Source organism: Pagrus pagrus (genome assembly GCF_965226575.1).
Source record: "Pagrus pagrus genome assembly, chromosome: 14".
Classification (NCBI taxonomy): Eukaryota; Metazoa; Chordata; class Actinopteri; order Spariformes; family Sparidae; genus Pagrus; species Pagrus pagrus.
The window spans coordinates 21,046,076-21,070,922 of NC_140198.1; the positions used below are offsets into that span (position 1 = coordinate 21,046,076).

A 24,847-nucleotide genomic window follows, 5' to 3' on the forward strand; every position below is an offset into this window, starting at 1 on the left:
GAGTCTCCACCAGAGGGCGCCATGCAACTACTTCCAACGTCATTCTGTCTGAATAAATGACAGTTCACCTCCTTGTCTTCTTCTCTCTGTCTCCCCAGGCAACTAACTAACCACAATTTTGCAGGCTGGAATTAATACACTTGGCTCCTGTAATGAAACCCCACGTAGACCAGTTCTGGTTGACCTCCATTGGATGAGACTTTCTGAACAATCTCTGAAAAGATCTTTGTGTTTTTGTTCAGTGGATATGCGTCACACATCTCACCCTGCAAAACACTCACATAAAACATCCTCGCTCTGCTACCTGTGACTTGATGAATGATGTTTGGAACTAAAAGCCCTGATCTTCTGTTCGTCTTACACCAGAAACCACTGGATTCACCTTCTGAACTACTGTGACTTCCAAGTATCATATGTTCCCTCCTCTGTCTTAGATAAACTAACTTTACTGTGATAGCACAGATCAATTTGTTTGCTCTTGTGCTATATGGTTTAGCTAGGATGTAAGTTAAAGCAGGATGTTTCACCTGATAGACTGAACTGAATCACTGATGTGCCTATTGCTTTTCCTAACCTGTTCTTAAAGGGTCACTCCACCAAATGTACACATCGAACTGTGTTTACAGGTCTCAGATATGCATCACATATGTGAAAAAAAGTAGTGTAAAACCTTTTGTGGCTCCAGAGGAAGCTGTATGTAATTTAAGAAACTGCCTCCAGTGATGTCACTCAGTGGCTGCAAGTTGCATTGTGGGAAATATAGGCGTCTATAACACTGTTGGACAGTTTAAAAACAAATGCTCAAAATCAATACAGAAGAACCAGAGATATCTGGCACCTTACCCATTACCCACAATGCAACTTTGTTGCTGAGTGACATCACTGGATGATTGATGTTTTCACTTGAGAACAAAGAGGTTCTGTTTTGTTTGTTTTACGTTTAAAGGTGCAATATGTTCAAATTTTAGTAGAAAACATTTGAAAATTAAAAAAAATTTGTCAACAGAATGTGATAAAATGACAGTTTTGACTTCATGACGTCTTTGTGCAGCGGTATCTACTGAAGTTAGCATGCTAACCAGCTATCCCAGCTCCGAACTGCTAGCTGCACGGCTAACTGAGCTAGCAGCAACTCTGCCCCCTGGTTGTGTGGAGTGTGGATTTGACAGCTGATCCAGGTCTTACGTATTGCGCCTTTAAATGACTTTGATTTTTAAAAAATTAAATGAAAGAAACACATGAAAGCAGGGGAGAAACATGTTTTGATTCACTCTGACCTTCAGGAAGAGAGGGAAAGAGTTAAAGGATCATTTTGCTTTAATGTCCTGGGCACCATCATTTTCCATCCAGCTTGGAAGAACCATAACTATGTCTCTTTGAATACAGAGAGTGCAATAAACACTTCTAATGAAAAGCCAGGAGGCACGGAGCCCAGCAGATTGTACAGTCATTACTTTTACCTTTATCACATTAGAAGTTGGAACTAAATGTGCCATGAGCTCAAACTTTCCAATTAAATGATGTCTGATTAATGACTGATTGGCTGATCGTTGCTACAGACGAGGAACTGGCGCCATCGCTCTCCACACCAAGCACCACTTTACGCGTTCGTATCCTTTACTACTTTCCTTATACATGTGTTTACTTCTTCCTTGGCTCGCCTCCCGCAGCTTTCCACAGTTTCCACAGTAGCAGTTTAGTCACTGTTGATGCTCCATGCCTTCCACTGTTTTTTTGGAGTAGGAGGAGGAGGAGGAGGTGGTGAAGAAGAAGGAGGAGGAGGGATGGAGGGATGGAGGGGGGGCCGCCGTGTGCGTCAGTAAGTCAAACATGTTCCAATAACGGGCTATATTATCTGCTGCTATTTGCAGTGCGCTGTAGCCAGGCGCCAGACTCCAGCTTGAGCAGAAAAACCGGCAGCGCTTTTTCCCCTTCTTGTTGCTCCTGTGTGATGGGGACGGTCTCTGAAGGAATGGCATCTGCAGGGCTGCTGGCGGAGAAGAGGTAGGATGAAGTTGTTTGAGAATGCGGTGCGCGCAGTGATGAACGGAGCCTTGAGATAATTGAGTTCTATGGAAGTTGTTGGTGTCTCATCTTGAACAAAAAGCTGAATGTGTCAGTTTGAGCTCAACTGAACGACGCTGCCAACGTCTTTTTCAGCACCAAGGACAGCAGCTAGATATTTTAGGAAGCCAAGTGAAAAGAAGAAGTTTTAATTAAATAAGCAGTGTTTTTTTTAAATGAATATCCAAAGTTGCTTTTCTACCATCAGTCCACCTTACAAACAAATGTCTTATGCTGGAAAGCCTTCGTTGACTTCCTGTCCCTGTCCTTGTCTTCAGGACCCCTGGACCCAAAAGCACCATGCCAAGCTCAACACATCCATCTGAACCCCAGCTCTAAGAGAGGACAGAGGATGGCAGGAGGCGTGAGGAGGAACACATTGTATGTGAGGCTGCTGGCTGTGTGTGTGCTCCTGGGAGCCGATCTGAGCTGGCCGGGCCTGAAAGGGGTCGGGGTCAACGCCCAGAACAATGAGCGGAGGGTTTTAGCACACCTCCCCGGTGACATCATTATAGGCGCTCTGTTCTCTGTGCACCATCAACCACCTGCAGACAAGGTACATGCTGGCTGTGTGTTTATGCGTGTGTGTGTGGTCATTTTCTACATTTGTGGTAAATGTTAATCCAGGTGTGTTACACTCTGCTCAGGTCCATGAGCGAAAGTGTGGGGCGGTGCGAGAGCAGTATGGGATCCAGAGGGTGGAGGCCATGATGCACACCCTGGACCGAATCAACGCAGACCCAAATATCCTCCCGAATATCAGCCTGGGCTGCGAGATCAGGTCAGAAACCAATCACAACACTTCTTATACAGCAGCAAATTGTTAGCGAGCTTTACTGTTTGCTTGTGATTGTTGACACAATGAAGAGTCTCGACGCGAAAGAACCAACTGCGGCTCATCCGAGACTAGAAAGACAACACTCAGGGTGTGACAATACCTTTAAAACAGTATGCAAGGACTTCAGACAGGCAGGGCTCCAATCAGCTAGAAGACTCACAAACAGACAGAAAAACTGCCTCAATTTAGCCAATTTGTTGGGCATCATCCTAGTTATCATCACAAATGTAGGAACATTTTGCCTGGATTCTGCTTTTAAAACAATGTGATGTTAAAAACAATACACTTGGGCACGGTCTGTTATAATACAATGCACTTGTATTCAATTTGGAATCATTAAAGTAGGAATGAGTTGAAAAGTAGAAAAAACAGCTGTTAATGCAGACATCATTGCATCTGGATTTTTTGAACAGTATTAATTTATTATTTATTAATCTGGTTCTAACGTTCTATATGGAAAAGTATTTTCATGTACTGTATTATAAAGAGTAACTGTTGAAGGAGCAAACAAACGTCTAGAGAGACTGTAGTTAACAGAAGAACTGAGGCTGGAGGAATTAGGCCATTAGAGAAGAAATGGAAGAGCGTATGCAGTGAATTACAGTAGACAGAGGCAGCCGTCTGGGTACAATAACCTGCAGTAAACCTATTACCAACTACAGGACACAACAACAGCGCTGTCTAACCTACTGACAGAGGATGGAGGAGACATTACCCTAAAAATCAAAGGACAGGTTCAGATCTTTTTCAAGCGGAAGCTTCTACAGTATTCGAGTGCCATATGTGAGTTAAAAGAGTTGATGGCCGCAATCATTCCTCCTCTCCATAAGGGCTGTGAAGTGATCTATTCCAAGCGCACCCACACTGTAGTAAACGAGGGACAAAATCCACAGATTCAGTTTTCCACAGAAGTCATTTCAATCCAGCTGAAGCTAAGATGAGGCTGCATGTTGCTGCTGTTGTGCCATTTAGCAACAAACGTGAGCAATAATCTCTCCCCTGCAGCTAAGCAAGGAAACGAGAAGAGCATAGAAAGGCAAATTTGTGCTAAAAAGATACCAGCTTGCTTTGACTGACTCAGACAGCTGAATTCTCACATTAGCTTTGGCTGAACTTTGGATTGCAGGCTTCTCGCTGCTCCAAAAATTGTGTTACTCAAGTGGTTCTTTAAAAAGCACGAGGCGCAGGCTCTGTACTTAAAAAGCATCCAGTTGGCCACTCCAATTTATCCTCCTCTTATTCCCATGTTGCCTGCCTGAACAAATATGAACCCAACCAATCTTTCTCCAACAGGGACTCATGCTGGCACTCTGCGGTGGCGCTGGAGCAGAGTATTGAGTTCATTCGGGACACACTGGTGTCCAACGAGGAGGAGGAGAGCCAGGGCAGGTGCACTGCCGAGGCAGGGAGCTTACTGATGCAGGGGAAGAAGCCCATCGTGGGGCTGATCGGACCGGGATCCAGCTCGGTGGCCATCCAGGTGCAAAACCTCCTCCAGCTCTTCAACATCCCACAGATAGCTTACTCAGCCACGAGCATGGATCTCAGCGACAAGGTAAAAGAAAAATAACATCAAAATTGAACATTTTCACCAAATACAAGTGTGGCAGAAGACCAAACCTGTAAAAAAAAGTGTTTGATGAAAATTAACCTGACGTTGATGTCGACGTCATGACAGCTTTTTACTTAAATTGCAGTGTAGACTTTTTAAAGTAACTTGTAACTTTATTATCCTCTGATGATTATGCAGCAATACAAACAGATGTGTACTTGGATGGATTAGCTATCTAATGGACACGTAAACATCTGTAGCGTCCCTTATCCTGAAATTCCTCTGGAAGTCAATGTACAGGGATTTTAAATGGAACAGGGTTTATAATAGAGGTAATTATGGATGCATGTGTGACTGGTAGACCGTCTGTCACAGAGAGACATCCAAAGTAGACTGCCAATCATGTGAACATGTAAATTTCTTCCCACAGAGCCTGTATAAATATTTCATGAGAGTGGTGCCATCAGATATGCAACAGGCCAGAGCCATGGTGGACATCGTCAAGAGATACGGCTGGAGCTACGTGTCCGCAATACACACAGAGGGTGAGTCTGTCATTCTCTTCTGCATCAGTGCCATCTGTTGTCGTCTAAAAACACTGGTGCAACTGTAAGTTGTATCTCAGTGAAGCTTGTGGAAGTCTCTTTTTTTTCTGACAGAAAATGAGAAACACATCTGCATCTGCATTATTGTGGGCAGAGCCTGACTCAGTTCTTACTTTCAGTTCTTACTTTCAGAGTTTTACTTTCTGACATTCTGACCTGCCATCGACAAGGAAAAAGCTCTGCTGAATCGTGTGCTGTATCACCCTGCTGCAGCAAACACGCCAAAGAAAACCTGCGCTGTTAAAAACCGGCATAAACTCACTTCCCTGTCAAACTTCTGATCTTAGTTGTTACTATACTCTACATTAAATGTATGACACGGATATGAAATGTAATTGAAATTAGCTCTGATTATATTCTCTGTAATCTGGCGGCAAAGCTGGCAGAGCTTCCCAGGGAACATCTGTCATGGGCTTTGAACTCTCCGGGTGTCATGGACACTCTGTCCACTGACCTCAGATGTTTAGCCCCAGATCAGATTCTTACAGCAGTCGCTCATGATCAGATTTACATTTTGTCACTTACTTTTTGTTGCGTTTTAAGATACTTATGTCAAATCACCCATAACTTTTGGAAGCAAGGAACATATTTTTCTCAAAACAAAACACATGATAAAAAAAATAGTACAAAGTTGCCTTATTTGAATTTTCTTTATACGTTACCACAACTGAATCTAGAACAGCTATAAGGCTGATCTCCTACTCATATTATATATTACTAATCCCACTTATTCAAAAAAAACAAACATGGTATTGGCATCATTCTTATCATCGGCCTGAATATTCAATACCGTTCCATCCATTTTGTTGCTTTTTTTTTTTTACCTCTTTGTGGCTCGAGGCCATATGTTTATGGAATAAATCCCTCTTGATAAGAATAAGTGCTAAATCCTGACTGGATCGTTCCAGTTCTTTCCATGAAAATACCGAACTGTTGCAGAGGAGGATGTCATTTGCACGCTAAATGTTCTTTTCTAGGATGAAACCTCCTGTCCTGGGGAGCTCTTATTGCAGAATCGTTAGTGTTTTTAAAGTCCAGCAGGCAGTGGGATGAAGATGACTGCACACTTGTTATTCTATGTATTAAAAGATGCACATACTTGACTTATTTATTAATTTTTCTAGATAATTAAGTCAGCGCAGAACCTGTTCAAGTCTACCTAGAGATCCCTGTACAGGTTTGCTAAGACAACCAAACAAAGCAAACAATCTGTGCAGATTTGCCCCACATTTAATATGCTTTTCTGATTCTCTGCCTGGCTCTCTTTTGCGGTTTCTAATCTCTATGAATTTTTACAAATATATTGCCTTGGTAGTCCAACACCGCAATTATAACACCTTATCTGTCAGATGCAGGCGCACCTCGCATGTTACTCTGCATGGCATTTACATAAATCTAATGACGAGGTGAATGACCCAGTAAAAGACATACACTTTCAAAGACTAACCGTTGCTCCAGAGGTTATGATCTTGCTTATGAAACACTGTTCTGCTCAGTCTACTTTCAATTACAGTTTGCCTACACCTGCAGGCAACAGGCTAATTCTTATTTACAATGTTGGCTGCACAAAAAGCAAAAAGGGTTAGAGAGAGAGGACGGAATTATTAAACAATACTACAATTAAAATGCAAACATAAACAGAGCGTTTCAAAACTGAAATACTATGTTACCAGGAGGAGGCATGTCACATATGGGAGGAAAACTCTCACGTAGTAGTGAAAAGGATGCCTCAAACAGTGCTAGCCAAGAGTGAGAGAGTACAGAAAGTAGGTGACCTCATTTCCTGCAAAAACAGGCAAGTCTACCCCCCGACAGCTCCCTTAACGGGGATCAAATCACCACATCCTCAAGTGTTGTGCCAGCATTGAACCATGGTATGTAATTGCCTACAGCCTGCCATTACAGCAGTGCATTTGATTGTCTACACACCTAAGCTGCTTTGTGAGGTGAAGAAAAGTCTAATCAGTTTGGTTTGTTAACTTTAATGAGATAACAACCCATTTCCCCCTCCGTAGGTAACTATGGCGAGAGTGGTATGGAGGCATTCAAAGACATGGCAGCAAAGGAGGGAATCTGCATCGCCCACTCTGACAAGATCTACAGCAACGCAGGCGAGCACAACTTTGATAAGCTGTTGCAGAAGCTACGAGGCCACCTGCCCAAGGCCAGGGTGGTGGCCTGCTTCTGCGAGGGCATGACGGTCCGAGGCATACTGATGGCCATGAGGCGGCAACGTCTGGTGGGAGAGTTTCTGCTAGTTGGAAGGTGAGCGCTGGATTGAGGGTGTGTCGAATTTATGATCGCATTGCTTACTCATATACTTGTATTGTGCATTCATTTCCAATCCAGACTCTCTTTAGAAGTCAGGAATCGTCAGACACGGTGTGTTTGTTGTCACTGGTGCCATGTTTGTCCTCTCATCATCATCCTTGTTGTCATCCACGTCGCATCCATCAACTTCATGGCGGTCTAGGAAAGCTAAGGTATTTCTAATGGACTTCTTTGTATATTATTCACTTGTTGCTATTATTAAGAATTCTGCTCTGTTCATTTGCTAATCCAAATAAGGTTCCTTCATGCAGATGATTTATTGGAGCAGCAGGATGTTTTTATACCTGGTATTTAAATGGGATCTCTATCCGAATATGTTATCCGGATTAAAAAAGTGATCTGATCCTGTCTTTGCATTTACACCTGATATTTTGATGCATTCTTGTCATCCTCACTGAGATCAGATCTCTGCCTTTGAGTGATTTGAGGTGGCGGGAAATCAGCCCCGGATCCTCTTAAAAGCGCTATCTATGAAATGTCTTTGTATAAAAATGTATTGTTTCAGTCTGTCTTGATATTGCAGTACTGACATGAAGGCTACTCTAACTACATCAATTATATGCCTTGTTAACAGCAGATCAGCTGCATAGACTTGTACAATGCACACTGTTGCACACACTGTCTTTTCTTACTGTATATGATTAATTTCCCACCTGTATTGCTTTCAGTTCTGCTGAATAGCGCATCTTTTGGCGCTGTTATGGCACAGTACGATCAGTAATTAGAGGCGTGTCCCTTTCAGCTGTCTTGCTCGCTCGCTCGCTCGCTCTTAACTTGGAAAACAGCCTATGTTCTCTATAAAACAAATATTTAAATGAATGTCATGTTGTGTACAGATGCCAGCACAATGCAAGCCACACTCCTCCCACACTCAGAAGATTCCTATAGAGAAATACAGTAAATTAATCATAAAACAATATTAAATAGTACAATGTTGTCATTGTCACTGTTGCAACAGTAAACAACAGCCTGTGAAATAAGGAGGTATAGGTGGTAGCCAACTTAAGAGACAAATGAAAAGATAAAGCGATGTTGTTTTCCATTGTGATTAAATATGCAGCATCTGAATCCATCCTTGAAAATAAAACATTGCGGAAGATCACACATTTTAACAACTAGACTTAACTAGAGATTGGGCATGTTGTGTAAGAGACAAAGTACACAATACATTGTTTTTTTTTTAAAGAAATAAGTGGGAAAGAGGGGGTTGGTTTAGCAGGAGGCTTCACTCTCTCCAAGAATAACATGTTTTATTTTAAGGTTTAGCTCTCTGGCTCGCTCTCGTCCCTGGTGTTCTATAAATGCCTTTCCTCATTAGGAGCCACATATGTAGGCTGTCGCTCAAATCTGACAGCTGGAAACATAAAATAACCTTGAACTACATATTGCAAAACACCACGCTCTATAATCCATGTTACCACAGAGCCTCCAGGCAGTTGTGCGCTGTAGTATGCTCACCTTTAAAGATTATATTGAATATGTTAAGGTGTTCCGCCCTCCTTCAACGTCATGTTTTTGACCTCACTTTGTTGGCTTCGTCACCTTTTTTCTTGTCATTCTCGTTAGTTACCTTACCTGACCTTATCCTTTTCATGTCGGCCCGGAGGATTTATCGCCAGGGTTGTGTACATGCACAGCGCGTGCCTGGGTTCCATTTATAGAAAGAGAGAGGCCGAGAGGAGCTGTTTTGTTTTGTTGTTTTTTATTTGTTTTGTTGCCAGCACTGCTTAAGCCGATTTTGAACTGTTTGTATCCAAGCCACCATAAGCCTTTATGGTGATGGATTTGTCTGAATATTGTTTGTATGAACAGATGGACAATCTGTGTATAAATGTGTAATCTGTAAATATAAAACACCTTCCGCGAATACAAATACAAAAAAAAAAATGCTGAAATGACATCATCAGCAGGCAATCACATGCTCTCCGAAAAAAGGTTGAGTGATACAAGTGGATTTTTGTTCAGACGGGCAGGAAGTTTGTCAAACTCTGTGTGTGTAATCCTCAAGCACAGAACTGAGATCCACAAATCCCATCTTCAAACTGGATTCTCGAATGCTGCTCAAACGTTGTACATGTTAAGAAGATATTCACAAATGCAGATTTTCAATCTGTTCACACAAGACAGGTGCGTCTCCATAAGCCTCCACATTTGGTGGAGTGCCTTGAAATAATGTAGAGACATCCATATTTCCCAAAGGATGAATCCTACTAACATCAGCGAGCCCTCGCTTTTAATCCGGTACCACCACGAGGTTGACATCTGTGGTTCTGAGTGAAATGTTTTCCAAACTATTAGACTGATTGGCTCGCTCAGTCGTTCGAGATGAATTGTAATAAAGTTGACATTCGCTCAACTTTCCATCAGAGACTTGCAGTCATGTAGTTTGTTCACTTTTTCACCTTTTTATCAGATTATGATGTTTCTGCAGCTTCCACTCAGGCTTTTAATCAGGAAATAACATACTGTGGATAACAGCTTAGATCTCCTCTGTACTCAACGCTGCTGGTTTATGTCAAAATATGTGCCACGCTAACGACATTCCCATCAACCTCAGCTGTACTTGCGGTTTAGTGATTATAAGCTAATGTAAGCGTGCTAACACACTAAATTAGGGTTATCAGTTAATGGTGAACAATTATCTAATCAACACTGTGCTTTACTAAAACCTTCAAAATCCTGCCTGTCACTCTTCATCACTCGGTGCCACTCATTGCTTGTTTATTGCAACAAAAGTCTTCTCGCACTGAAATAAACATGAGCACGGGTAATTTAAAAGTTGTTTGCACACATAATAAATCAAGTCTTTCATGTCCAAGTAGAATTAATTAGGGTTTTATCCGGTTATTGAATTTTGGTGTGGGCTTTGGCTACAATGCTTTCAGTGTTACAAACTTACTTGTAGGAGGTTTTCTAACAGTTCGAGGCAGTAGGTCTACATAGCAGCGAAGGTTAAGAGGAGAAGGTGAGTGGCATTGTGTTACACTTCACTCTTATCCATCCTATTTATTAACCAGCTGATTTTATTCTAAATAGTTTCCGCTGATGTTTTATTGGGTTAGTTTAGTCTAACTTTTAGTCCTTTGTCCTTCATAATTACATCGGCCCACTCCTCCTCAGTCCTCGTCACTGCCGCCCCTCCTTGTTGTCCTTAGCGGTGGCACGGCATTCCCTTCACTCAAGGTGCTTCAACCAACAACTTGGAGTTTCTGGAGATCCCCCACTGGCTTCCCACCCACAATACTGCTATTCATGCTTGTTGGTGCAACTGACTAAGCCAGAACAGACTGTTCGCATTCCCAGGTTGTCGAATGCTGACATTTTGTCTCTGCGTCTCATACAGACGCACAAGGCACTATTTACTGCCTGAGACGTGCAAAGCTATCAACTCAACTATAGGCCCCTCTAGAGCAACTCAGAGCTGGTGATGCAGTATAAAGAACGACAAAGTCTGCAAAGGGAAAAGGAGGCCGGGGTTGAAGGATGGGTCAAATGAACTTTCAAGACTTTCACCCAGGAGACGGCTGTTAGTGTCCCTTGCATGTGATACCAAAAGTAAACACTGACTTATGGTAACTTACATACATACTTAACTTGCGTCACATACGTAATGTAACATTAGGTGTTAACTTTATGAATAATAATAATAATACATTTTATTTAGAGGCGCCTTTCAAAGCATTCAAGGACACCTTACAAGAGCAAGTTAAGACCCGAGACCCATGTTAGTCAAGCGTGCAGATGGTGTTGTGAGTTGAATAGTAGAACAGGATCTGAGAGGAAGGTGTGTATATATGTAGGAGTTCAGAAAGATACAGAGGAGCTAGGTCATGGACGGCCTTAAAGGTGAGAAGCAGAATCTTATAATCAATACGATATCTAACAGAGAACCAGAGAAGCTGCTGACGAACCGGAGTGATATGATCTACAGAGAGACTTATACTAACCTAACATACGTCATTTATCTCAAACCATGATCTTTTCCTTAACTGAACCAAGTCATTTTGGTGCATAAACGAACAAAACTGCGGTTATTTCAGACCCATGCGTTAGAAAGGCTTTCTGGCAGTCTCATAGACCAGAGATGTCGATGGGCATGACAAAACAACGTCAGTATTTGACGAACTGCATTGGCAAGAAACACAGCAACCGAGGTTGCTTGGGTAGAAAGGAGGAGGAGTGTTTCTCCTCCGGTCCGTTCTGACAGCTGTTTCACTTTTTTTCCACGTCTTGTTTGAATTAATTTTAGAAATGGACTCCTTTCCAGCCTCAAGTTTATACCACTAGTGTTCACAAGTGTCCACTCAAAAAAGACCTGGCTCCATAAGTTCAGCAGTGTTGTGTTTCATGAAAAAAAGAAAGCAAAATATGTGTGTGTGTGTGTGTGTGTGTGTGTGTGTGTGTGTGTCTGTGTGTGTGAAGCGCACACTTGTGTGTTTCTTCAGGCTTGTAGGTGGTGCAGCAACACGCTCCATGCAGCATATTGCCCTCCCAGGTCGTTGTGTGGGTTTCAGAGCTCTCGTTCAAGAGTGATTCAAACTATCCAGAGTCAAAGCCCTGCATGCTTTTCATATCCATTCCTGTCTTTTTTATGCCAGTGCACAATTTCTGTGCTCGCTTCTCTAAGGATGTGTTATGAAATGATCTCCTACCTCACCCAGAGAACCAGGCATCATAAAAAAAAATCCACCCACACAACTGTTGTGTAACTCCGGCTCGGTTAGCGAAGTTTTCAAAAATGACTTCTCTTGCTTTTTTTGTCGGTTAGAAAGACAAGAGTGCTTTTTTTGTGTCAGTGAGGTGTAGTTGTTTACATATATGCACATGTGTGGAGGTGTAATCAACCCTGTCTGTCTTTGTGGTTTGTAGACAAGTGTCCAGAGGGAAAGACGATAATAATAGACGGAGTAAAAACCTTTTCAAAGAGCTCACTGATGAAATAGTTTATCGAGTCTTAGCCCACAAGGTTTCTGAACAAATGGCAGATCTGATGTGTCTGCAGACGCCGCAGTCTGCTGGTGTTTGTCTGGTGTTTAAAGATTATGGAGCATCGCGTGTCTTTTTGTACTTATAGTCAGAGAGCGTTCACTAAAAAAACTAAGCAAATGATTAATAATTTGTGTTACATTTCCAAGTAACAAATCAATATATGCTCTGAAAATCAGCATTGTTAATAAGATAGCAGATTGGCTCATAACAGCAGTATGTTTCTACGCTGCAGGGCTTGTATCTGCACCGAGATATTTGCTCCTAAAGTTGTTAAAGTAAATCAATACGCTCTTCATTACCAGCGCGTCTCAATGGACTTCACAGATAATGAGCCTACAGAGATCTAATTAATCATCAGACAGACTCCAACTTTATAAACGAAATTACGTGACCATGGAAGCAGCACATACAAACAAAGCATACAACTCAGAATGACAAGGCAATGATAACAAGCCTCTCTATCCCAGCTAGCCAAGTCCTCCCAGCACAGTCCACCTTTGATCCCTGGTGGTTTATCTTTGCTCATGAACGCCATTTTGAAAAAAAATCACTTCACAATTCTCCAACTTAGATTTGTGAGCAAATACTTTCTATTTTCATCACCCCGTGAGTCTTGTGTTGGTGCATCTGAGTCATCATGATAAATATTTTATCTTACTGTAAATCTCTGCAGAGCAGTCATTAGGTTCATTTTGCAAGGCACCGCCTGTCTCCTTCAATCTGTGAAACGGTGGTACGAAATGTAGTCATAAGAACCAACTGCAGTTATTTTACAGCAGCTTATTAAAACTGCAATCATGGTGGGTCTTATTTTACTTTACATAATCATTATAAACTGTACAGAGTAATCTGTTCTAACCTCAATCCTGTAGTTAAAACCTTGAGTTCTGAAATATTTCGTCTCAAATGTTTTTTTAATACGAGCTTATATTAGGTGTTACGGTAACATCTGCTTCTTGGACTGCAGAGCTGGACTATTTGAGGTTGTCAGCCACCTTGTTATGCTCCTGTTGGTGAAACCAGTTTCATCGGCTGTAATTGTGAACCTGCTCCATGGCTAAATGTAGAATGTGCGCAGTCATTGTTTTGGTTAACTATTCTTCACCGTCAGCACCATAATCCTAATCATGTCTCTACCCACCACCTCTGCCACGCATGCTAGATTTGATTTCCAGCTAGTAGTGTTAACAGTTAAAGAAATCTACAAATGTGTTACAAAGCATGTTGTTCACCATCAGCTCACCTGCTGGTTCTGAACAGAGTTCTGAATGCTTCAAAGTTCTCTGGTGTTAACTATGTTAAAGTGATGTCTCCCTTGTAAAGGTCAATACAAACTGTGCCTTTTAATCCTACTGTCTGTTGTTCTTTACAGATAATAGACAAAAGGAGTTTTCCACAAGTCTTGCTGGGGTAACAGTCATATCCTGTGGAGGACTAGGGATAAATAAATACATTTAAAAATGAATAAATTAATCAATACAATGAAAAAGTAAATAAATAGTACAAAGATTAATAAATACATAGTCAAATTAAAGTAAAACAATACAAATTTAAGTCATATTCAATATATTCCATCTACATTATTTTTCAACATTATTTTTGGTGCTTTTAATGGCATATTCATTAATTTTTTTAGGCTATTTATTTATTTATTTATTTCCAATTTTGGCAGTTTCACTCCATCATATCCTGGTGTGGTTTGCAATATAGAGCAGCAGTTCAGATGCTTCAACTGTAAAAAGTGCACTATATACAGTATATACTGCACGGTGTCTGTGTTAGGATTAGAAAGCTAGAGCTGTGCTGATTTAAACAATAGCCTTAAAGAAAACAAAAAAATCAATACAAAAAAGACACAATAAATCAATAAAGAAAAATCAAGACTCAAACACTTAATAATAACATCATTACTAAATGGTAAATCTATAGGTGAGTAAACTTTAGTTAATAGTTATTTAGCTCTAAACAAACATAAAATGCTTTATGAAATATTTTTAAGCAATTTTTATTGTAACGTTGCAATGATGCTTAACAAAAAATCTATTTAAAAAAAGAAGAATAAAGCAATGAAACAACAAAGAAAAAAATCACGTAAAATAAAAAAATAATAAAGTCTCATTGGGACTGATCCTTACTCTAACAACCTGACATACCTTTATCTGTGTTTCTCCTCCTGTTCAGTGACGGCTGGGCCGACAGGTACGATGTGACTGATGGCTACCAGAGGGAGGCTGCTGGTGGGATCACTATAAAGCTAAAGTCGGCGTATGTGACCTGGTTTGACGATTATTACCTGAACTTGAAGCCTGACGCCAACCTGAGGAACCCCTGGTTCCCCGAGTTCTGGCAGCACCGCTTCCAGTGCAGGTTGAGGGGACACCCGCAGGAGAGCAGCGCGTACAACCGCACCTGCACCTGTTAGTACGACACAGAAACCCTCTTCCACACACCTCCTCAGACACTAATCATGGTTATACACGGATTGGGTTTCTCCTTATGAGCAGGTCTCTGTTCCCCACAGGGAGAGAATCTCTGCGCCTCCATTATGCCCAAGACACTAAGATGGGTTTTGTCATAAATGCCATCTACTCCATGGCTTACGGCCTGCACGCCATGCAGGAATCTCTGTGTCCAGGATATAAGGTACAATAATTAACAGTGTGCTTTCACAATCAAACAGAAGCAACTTTATAAACAATTACAGTTTTGACAGTGTTTGCTTCTTCCCTTGGTACCAGGGTTTGTGTGAAGCCATGCGGCCCATTGATGGGCGCCAGCTGCTGGAATTCCTGATGAAAACCAACTTTACAGGCGTGTCTGGGGAGGCCATCCTCTTTGACCAGAACGGAGACTCACCTGGCAGGTAATGGATAATGCAGGAACAAAGGAAAGAAGGAGGGAAAGCGAAGAGAAGTGGAAAGAACCCCCTAAATGTATGCATATGCTATTTCACCTCAGGTATGAAATCATGAACTTCAAGCACATAGGCGAGGAGGAGTACGCTTACATCCACGTGGGGAGCTGGGACCAGGGTGGCCTGAAGATGAACGATGAGGAAATCTGGAGTAACAACAGCGAGGTCATCCAGTCGGTCTGCTCTGAGCCCTGCCAGAAGGCACAGATCAAAGTACGCGCCACAGAACGACACACTCATGCCTCACTGTAGACCAGAGAATACAGTATGTCATAGTTTTACTCTAGACTGTCAAGCAAGACCCACACACCAGCCTCGACTCAGTGCCTCAGGTTTGCAGTCTAAAAAAATCGCTCCAATCAGATCGTCAAGTGCCCGACCAGGGACTCAGCAAGGCTCTTTGTTCAAGTTTTAATCATGTCCCATCTGGGCTTTTGTAACTCCCCGCTGCCCATCCAAATCATGGCGAACACTGCAGCCTGCCTACTCTTCATCATCCCAATAGTCTCTAACATTAAACTCTTCCTACACACTCCGCGCTTACTCGCTGTAATGTGGCAGCTTGTGGGGAATTCAGAATTCTGATCTCGCACACGAGGCTTTGAGGCGATCTGCATCACATCCAGCCAACATATAGTTTACAGATCTGCTGACCTGCGTGTCATCAGACTGTGAGAGTGAACTGTAATCACCCAGGGCAGCCCCACACGAACATGCAAGAGAAATGACAAAAGTTTAGATTTCAACCCAGAACTTTCTACAAGTGACAGTATGAACACTGCGCTCCATGATGCTGCCGCTCTTTTTATATCATCTTTATTGAACCTTCTCAAAGTTATTCTATGAATCCATCCTTTTTTTTCTTCTTTTGATCCCCCGGTGAAGAAATTCTCATTTCCCTGCCCCGCAGGGCTGTCAGAGTGTGAGATTAGCTACAGAAAAGTGCCACTGGAGCTTTGAGACCTTTCCACCCATTCCTACAAGTGTGTGTGTGCGTGTGTGTCTCAAGGTGATCCGTAAAGGAGAGGTGAGCTGCTGTTGGACCTGCACTCCCTGCAAGGAGAATGAGTTTGTGTTTGATGAGTACACTTGTCGAGCCTGTGTCCTCGGCTCCTGGCCCACAGATGACCTCACTGGTAAGCGCACTTTATTTATGTGTCTGTAACTTTACAAGATTTGCACACAGGCCAGAGGAGCATTCAATCTGGGTCACGCACCCCAAATCCCCTTACATCTCACGTAACTAACACACCACAAACAGTCACACTCTCTACTGCACACAAATACTCATGTACTGTACACACATCTAGAGACTTTAGATCGTTGCCAGAATACAGGATTTGGCTGAGGGCAGATTTATGTACTCCAAAGTCTGTAAAAAAAACCCAGCTTGAAACCATTTTCAGGCCCTTTTGTAAACACTTATTGTCTCGTACAATATTTCTGTTCTCTGTAGTCTGAACAAAAGAGACTGTATCCTCCGTAGGAGAGCATTAGTGTGTTTATCCTGTTATTACTTGCAGACAAATCCAAATTTTCCATGGACTTTTCTGTCTAGTCGTCCCCTCAGTCTCTCTGTATCCACTCAGGTTGTGAGCCGATCCCAGTGCAGTATGTGCGTTGGGGGGATCCAGAGCCCATCGCTGCAGTGGTCTTCGCCTGCCTGGGCCTTATGGCGACACTCTTCGTTACCTCTGTCTTCATCAAGTAATAATCACATAAAGCTTTACAAGTTGTTTACTTACTTACATACTCCAATACAATAATAGCTAACTTTAAAGTTGCACAACGTTGTTTTGGGGCAGAAATTTTAATCAGAAGAGAAAGATCTTCATTGACTGATTTTTTTATGCCTAAACAAACAAAAAAAACAAACTTCCTTCATTTTCTTTAAAGACTTTAAAGGACAACACAATTTCACATTGTTTTACCTTGTTTATATATGGCGGACCCTGCCATCTTTCTACCTTTCTACCTTATTTTCCTCTGAGAACAGCTTGTTTATTCAGTTGAGGAAAGAAATCATATTTCTGAGTTTGTATTATTACCTCATTGATATTGTTAATATTAAAATTTTGAGTTTGAATTTCTTCTCCAAAACTACATAGTGCTCCTTTAACCAGTACCTTCTACAGGTGGTCAGTTTTTACATACAGAAAACCAGATTATAACAAAAATTAAGGTATAAAAACTAAGCTAACATCATTTAAATGCAACCAAAAATGACGACATGAAGCACACACAGTAAGCAATAAAAACAAAGAAATACATAAAAATTACAGAGGTTTACTTTCCCAGATCATTTACGGTAGATACAAAATATAAATATAAATAAATAAATATAAAAATATATACAGTATAATCATGCTAGTATAAAATTTCATTACTATACAGTAACCCAAAAAGAAATCAGTGAGCTTCTGATTTATGTGTTTCTGTATCAATGTGCCCTTTACTGCTTCAGCCATCTGACATAATGTGACCTCTCTGTAGATTTTGGGACACCCCTGTGGTCAAGTCATCCAGCCGTGAGCTCTGCTACATCATCCTGGCCGGGATATGTCTGGGCTACGTGTGCACCTTCAGCCTTATCGCCAAGCCCCACATAGTCTACTGCTACCTCCAGCGGCTGGGAATTGGCCTGTCCCCCGCCATGAGCTACTCTGCTCTGGTCACCAAGGTACTCTCTTTTCCTTTTCGTTCCCAGCAGATAGAGGAACAAGCACACCCAGCTCCAGTCAGTGTTATGTTTCACTTCCTGTGAAACTGAGTCAAAGCCCCATGGCTCATTTTGATATCTGATTTTTCTATTAAACGGTACAATGCCGCAGAGGTATAACTATTCCACAAAGCAAAAAGTCATGTCTCAGTGATTAAAGGTCCGATTTGACACACTTCCATGTGAAACAGGATGTTTCGGAGCAAGATGCTTTGAGTAAAAGGTCCAGAAGTCAACAAAACAAATGTACAAAATGTAGACTAAAAGAAGAAGATCACGCACGTTGTAAGGAGGAACACACAGTATGCAGGCGTATATTGTATGTGTTGGAGCCTTCGGCAGAGGAGAGGGCCGATGATGATATTGACACCCTAATAGATACAGCTGTTATTATGAGTCAGCCTGGTAGATATGATGCATATGAGATTAGATCACTTAAAACAGATGTTTTTTGACAGTGTGGGATCATCAACACTGACACAGCAAGGGTGTTCTTAATTTTTACGGTAACATTTCTCATCCTCAACCACATTTGCTCAGAAAACATGTCTACTGTCAGTGTTTTTGAGGTTTTTAGCATAGAAAGAAGTGCATCTAAGGATCCGGCCAGGAGCTACCTGCACAAACTGGATGATGGCCAATTGTAAGGGAGTTTTGGTAGAAGTTGAGGATCTGTGTGTGGGCTGTGAGTTTGATTTTTAAGATCTGGGAACTGAAAAGCGGATTATTGTCATGAATCAGTGCAAGTGAGCGGTATTATGCACCGCTGATTTAAGTGAAGCCAACATTACCATTTGATCTATTTTTGATCCAGACCAACCGTATAGCACGGATCCTGGCAGGCAGCAAGAAGAAGATCTGCACCAAGAAACCGCGCTTTATGTCCGCCTGCGCACAATTGGTCATCGCCTTCCTACTCATACTGCTGCAGCTGGGGATTATTGTGGCGCTGCTTATCATAGAGCCACCACAGGTATGTGTGCGTGTATGTGTGTTTTACAATATGGGGGATGTTCATTTACATTATCTATACGGCCACAGCGACCTTTATCTCCTCTTAGGTGATCTATGACTACCCCAGTATCCGCGAGGTACACCTGATCTGCAACTTGACCACTCTGGGGGTGGTGGCGCCTCTGGGCTACAATGGCCTTCTTATCCTTAGCTGCACCTTTTACGCCTTCAAGGTACTTCTTACATTGTTCTTATACTTTTCTTTCTCTGCACTCAAGCTTTTTCTGTAACTTTTCAACTTCGACTTTCTTCCTTTTCTCCTACAGACTCGTAATGTTCCAGCTAATTTTAACGAGGCCAAGTATATTGCCTTTACCATGTACACCACCTGTATCATCTGGCTGGCCTTTGTTCCTATTTACTTTGGCTCCAACTACAAGATCATAACCATGTGCTTTAGTGTCAGCCTCAGTGCCACAGTGGCTCTCTGCTGCATGTTTGTCCCAAAGGTAAGAAACGGAAACACATACTCTCAAATTCAAAGAATTTCCTGACTTCTTTTTTTGGTGTCATTTTTTGCATCTTTTTATGCTAACAAGTATTTTTGGTGTTCATTTCCATGGCAAGGTGTACATCATGCTGGCCAAGCCTGAGAAAAATGTCCGGAGTGCTTTCACAACATCCACGGTGGTGCGCATGCACGTGGGCGATGCCAAGAAAGCTGCCAAGTCTGGAAAACCCTCCAGCAGCATGGCCAACTTATTTCGACGACGCGGGTCAGCGCAGGACAACATCAGGTATGTGAGGCGAATTCAGTGGGTATTAAACTATGAATAAATTAACACCTCAGTATTTAAAACACCTGTGCCCAGTTGAATAACGGGACCTCTTAAGAGAACATTTCATTAAAGTGGTTCTAATTAAGTAGGTGCTTTCACAGAGCAAAGACACAAAGTGATTCATGAAGAGTCAAAAACGCCGAAAACAAAGACGATAAAAACAGCAAAAACAATTAAACAGCAGCAACAGAACTTAAAATCCTACAAAATTACAAACACTTCACAGCATCAGGCGGAATAATCAGGCACTTTAAATAAAGAAGTCTTCAGCTGCTTTTTAAAGGTGTCAACAGAGACAGCAGAGCATAAGTCTGGAGCGAGAGTGTTTCACGGTGTCACAGCCGCCACTTCAATGGTGAAACCACCTTTTGTTCTTAGTGCGAGGGGAAACCAGTGAGCCTTGGTCAGAGGGGTTAGGTTTATGCTATACTTTGGCATATCAATCCAACAACAATTTGGCCTCCTTTTGTGAAGATTTTTGTCATATCCTGTTAAAAATAATTTTACCTTATGGAAGGACTCTGTTAGGATAAAGTCCTGCAAGAAGATGAAGAGGGGAAAGCTGCAGGCAGGTAGAGACAGGCAGACATGACAAGGTCTAATAGTAAAGAATCAACCTGCTTGGCTTATTGTTAGGAAATCTAATCATTAAAATCATAAAAAGGGCAATCATTAAAAAAGCCAACTTGATACTTTTTCTTGTTTGGAGTGTCTGGATTGCCCTTGGTTTTAATAGTCAGCGTATAGAGATGATGACTCTGCTGAGACATTACACGATGCCTTCTCAATCTGTCTCTGATAAATCAGAGCTTCAATCCAGCACAACAGGTTGGACACGCCAGGGGGAAAAACTGGTCCCTGAGCTGCGAAAAGGCAACCTCATTTGGGTTAAATACTCCCAGAGGAGACTCTCTGCCTTTAAGGATTTCTCTTTCTAGGGAAGAGAAAAGAAAATGGAGGGGAGATGTGAGATTACACAGAGCACAAAAGATAGAATGGGGGATGGTAGAAATTCTGACTAGAAGAAGTAGAACATGAATATTCATGATTTACTCAGATGATGGTAATAATCACACAGTAGATGTGATTATCTGTTCTCAACCGACATCTCTGTCTTTTATGTTTTGTAGTTCCAATGGGAAATCGGTGACATGGACTCAGAATGAGCGCAGCTACAGACCAAACCTGTGGAAGAGGATGTCGTTCCACGTCAAGAAAAAGGAAGCAGTCGAGGTGAACCAGACGGCCATCATCAAGCCCTTCTCTAAAGACGGAGATTCGCCTGCGGACGCCAGCGTCACAGAGCAGTTTGAAGAACCACAGGCGTCTCAGCCCTTCGCCTGCTCCCCCTCTCAGTCGCCCCTGCCCACAGTCAGCCAGCATGCAGCGAAGGCCATGAGCTTCCAGGGAGGAGAGGACGGAGAGGAGGCACAAGCTTTACCCACCTACGTACCTGAGCACTCCGCCGGGGTCAGAAGAAAAGGCGGGGACAACAACATGGCGGACGGTGGGGACATTAGCGTCATAGGAGTGGGTGACATCGGCATAGGGATGATTGGCCAACCTCAGGGCACCACCATCATGGACCAAATCAGCTGCGTGGTTAACCGCTTCACCGCCAACATCAGTGAGCTGAACACCATGATGCTGCCGGGGGGAGTCGCCGTCAGCCCCAACTCCACCACCCCCGTGCCCGCAGAAGCCGCCCCCTGCCCGCCACCGTACCAGCCGCCCAGGGGCAGACAGGCCCCCTCCACGGTCACCACATACGCGGAGGTGGCAGCCGTCTCCAACTTCTGCGAGAACCAGCGGCCAGCAGGTAAGATTTACGAGCACCTGGCGGGGACTTGCGTGAGCGGCAGGCGAGCCAAGGATATGGAGGAGCTGGTGGCTCTGACGCCTCCGTCCCCGTTTAGAGACTCATCTCTGAGCTCTGACGGCAGCTCCCTGGCCTCCGAGGCTGAGTACGACCAACTGCTGCTGAGACACTACAGCCAGAGCTCCTCCTCTCTCTAAACCTGCTCTTTTCACCTTGTTTATCCTCTGTTTGGAGTATTTTAAACTACAAAGGACTTCAGGCTGGACCAAACTCTTTGATGCCTTTCTACATGTGGATATCCTGAATGTTTAAGCAGTTTTTGAAATACTTTTTTCATTTTCACATTGGATTGAATACACCCACGCATGCCTCCATTGAGTGGACTGAGAGAGAAACACCAGTGGCAAGACTGCAGAATCATTGCTTCATCTTTTGTCTGCAAGTGAGTTTGAGAAAAAGTGAAACACACATACGGGCATTTTACAGACTTTTAAACGACACAGGAATGGACACGGGTTTCTCACTCAGTTTTAAACGTTTCCAATTCCAAAGAAATACTGATAAGTTGGGTTTAAAGAAATGTAAAATCGCCAGTTCCATTTCTATTTCATTATAACATGGTGACCAATCATAAGTGGGGGAATTAACCAAATATTTATGTTCAGTCTTTCTTTGGATCCTGCAAAAAAAAAAAGGCTCATATATTTAAAGTCAAATTGGTAGTTGATTAGGTAAGATATTAGAACACTGAAGATAGTTGCATTTAAAGAGACAGTTCACCCAAAAATCAAGGATTCATATTTTTTCTTGTAGTGCAGTTTATCCAACTGGACAGTTTTGGTGTGAGTGGTAGAGTCTGGATACTGGAAAAGAAAATAGTTCCTACTCTGTGAATTATGTTGAGTAACTGGGTCTTGATGAGTGCCATGTAGTTCCATTATATTTGAGAGGAGGCTGATATCTCCATAACACGGCAACTCACGGCAAAACAATCCAGATGGATAAAAACGAGGCGAGAGGAAACTATGTATATTTGATTTTGGGGTGAACTGTCCCTTTAAGTTTTTTTTTTAATTATTATTCTCCATCATCTATTATCATAAACACAAAAAACGTGAATTGTTTTTTATTGCTGATACTATTGCTGTTGACTCTCTGTATATGTACAGTATTGTTTTTTACTGACAAACTGCCCTAATGATTCATATTTGGAGACCCAGGTGGCTGCAGATTGTACGAGCATGAAGGCAGAAGACAATAGCTCTGCCTGAAACTTGACACATTTTTTTCTGCACTCTGATTTGTTGTCAGTGACTCAAGATAGCGTTCTGTATCCAAAAGAAGAAAGTGTACAGATGCTGCATTGTGTGAAGCAGGTTGTTCTCAACGACCTTCTCTTTTCTCGGAAAGAGAACATTTACTGAGAATGAAACCATCCTGAGAGGACAGGGAGCTCTTTATGTCTCGAGGGAATGTAAGACATTGTCTCAACGGGCACAATATCATCAGGTGTCTAACCCACAAAGAGCTTATGGACTACTTGGATGTCTTCTTTAAATCTTTTCTCTTGATGTGACTTAATTGAATGTAGGATAAGTGGACCAAAATGATCCTCCACCTCAGGATGTGTCTGAACCAAAATTCTTTCTGACGTCAACTCCTACCTGCCGAACGAGCGCCGTCACCTGTTTCCAATCTGCATGATGTCAAGATTTGTTTGCACTCTTTAAGTTATCTTTGTAAGGAAGTACATTTTAATATTGTACATTATGATTAATAGATGCAGTAGCAAAGTAATGATACTATTAGTGATATTGTTGTGTGTTTTTAACATTAGTTTAAGGAGGAGGAAGCAAACTGAATGTGTGCCAGATTTTTACAGACATGTATTGCGAAACAGTTTGTTTCCAGCCTGGCTTTTTGCCTACATATGTGCCAATGTCTCACTGCAGTTAATGACGTCTTGTTTCTATAAATGGGCTCACACTGAGAATCCTACTGTGAGCCCATTTAGATTCTAATCTTTCAGGCATTATGAGGAGGATATTATTTTTTATAATATTTGATGACTTTGTTGTTTCTTATGCTTGAATATATTCAATGAATATTCTTTTTTTTATTTATTCTTTTCTTTTGTATCTGAATTTTGGCTTCTCTAAGGATGTAGATTAACGAAAAAAAGGTCTCACAAGCTCGCAGCTGTAACTGATGATGTTCATATGGGGGCTAGCTTGCGTTTTTCTGTATGTTTACACAGGCAGGAATGTGTTAATGTTTTTTGAAACGTGCCGTATTTTATACTGGTTTTTAATGTAAAAATCTTCATAGACAGTTGCCATATTTGCATGCAGGTTTGTGCCAACTGAAATTTTTGCAGGTGCATACTACTCTTTATGCCAATGATTCACTGACGTTCTCCGCAGAAGACGTTTGTCTTGGTCTTATCTCTTCATCTGCCTCTCTGATAGACAGAATTTACTATTTAGACTTGTGCTGCATTAAAGGTTTCCATCCAAAATGCGACCCCAGTTGTTTGTAATTCATTGTTTAGAGGACAAAGAGGCTGTTCCCAGTTAGTTTTACAATCCCTCCTGAGTGATCCGATCACAAGTGGACAGCTTCAAGCTTGTCGATTCACACCTGGCATTAAATGTTGTGACTTCTTGCGATCAGCTCCCACTCCCCTGGCTCTATAAAGACCTAACTAACCGGAACAAACTGATATGTTTTTTACAGAAAGAACGAAATATTTTCGTGTATAAGGTTCGCCGGATTGACAAGTGGGCCAGAATAGTTAAGAATGTGTTGTGGACAGCGTTTCACAAAGTGTCTACAGTTTCTCTTAATGTGAAAGTCTCAAAACTTAGCATTTTTTGAAGGGAGTCTGGTGACTTTCACCACAGACGACAAAGAAGTAGCCTGTATTCATTACTGTTTACTGTATTTGTAAAATTTGCCATGTTTACCGTCATTATGTTATATTCTTTAATTAATTTAGTGTAAATGGTGAACTCAGTTGAAACAGTGTGTTCAAACAGTAGCTGACATAGCTGATCAGATCACTCAGGGTGTATATTGAGGCCAGACGTGAACAAAGACTTTATCTTCCCAACTGAAAAATCTAAATTATAACAGGAAGAAAATTACATCATTACCTACATCTTCACTTTTTCCTCCAGCAACAACAATAAGAACAGTATAAGAACAGGTGTTATTTCTCATT

At 41.9% G+C, this 24,847-nt stretch overlaps 1 protein-coding gene across 1 annotated transcript; it reads left to right on the top strand.

Moving 5' to 3' along the window:
* The first annotated feature begins 1,826 nt into the window (after positions 1–1,826).
* On the top strand, positions 1,827–24,147 carry grm5a (glutamate receptor, metabotropic 5a). The gene is made up of 18 exons (XM_084373772.1): positions 1,827–2,004; positions 2,343–2,620; positions 2,712–2,845; positions 4,196–4,457; positions 4,885–4,999; positions 7,075–7,324; positions 14,561–14,796; positions 14,901–15,022; positions 15,118–15,242; positions 15,338–15,506; positions 16,303–16,429; positions 16,883–17,000; positions 17,787–17,973; positions 18,827–18,985; positions 19,074–19,199; positions 19,293–19,475; positions 19,594–19,763; positions 20,936–24,147. The coding sequence occupies exons 2-18, from the start codon at positions 2,417–2,419 to the stop codon at positions 21,819–21,821; spliced, it is 3,573 nt and encodes a 1,190-aa protein (XP_084229898.1). The 5' UTR covers positions 1,827–2,004; positions 2,343–2,416; the 3' UTR covers positions 21,822–24,147.
* The last annotated feature ends 700 nt before the right edge of the window (positions 24,148–24,847 follow it).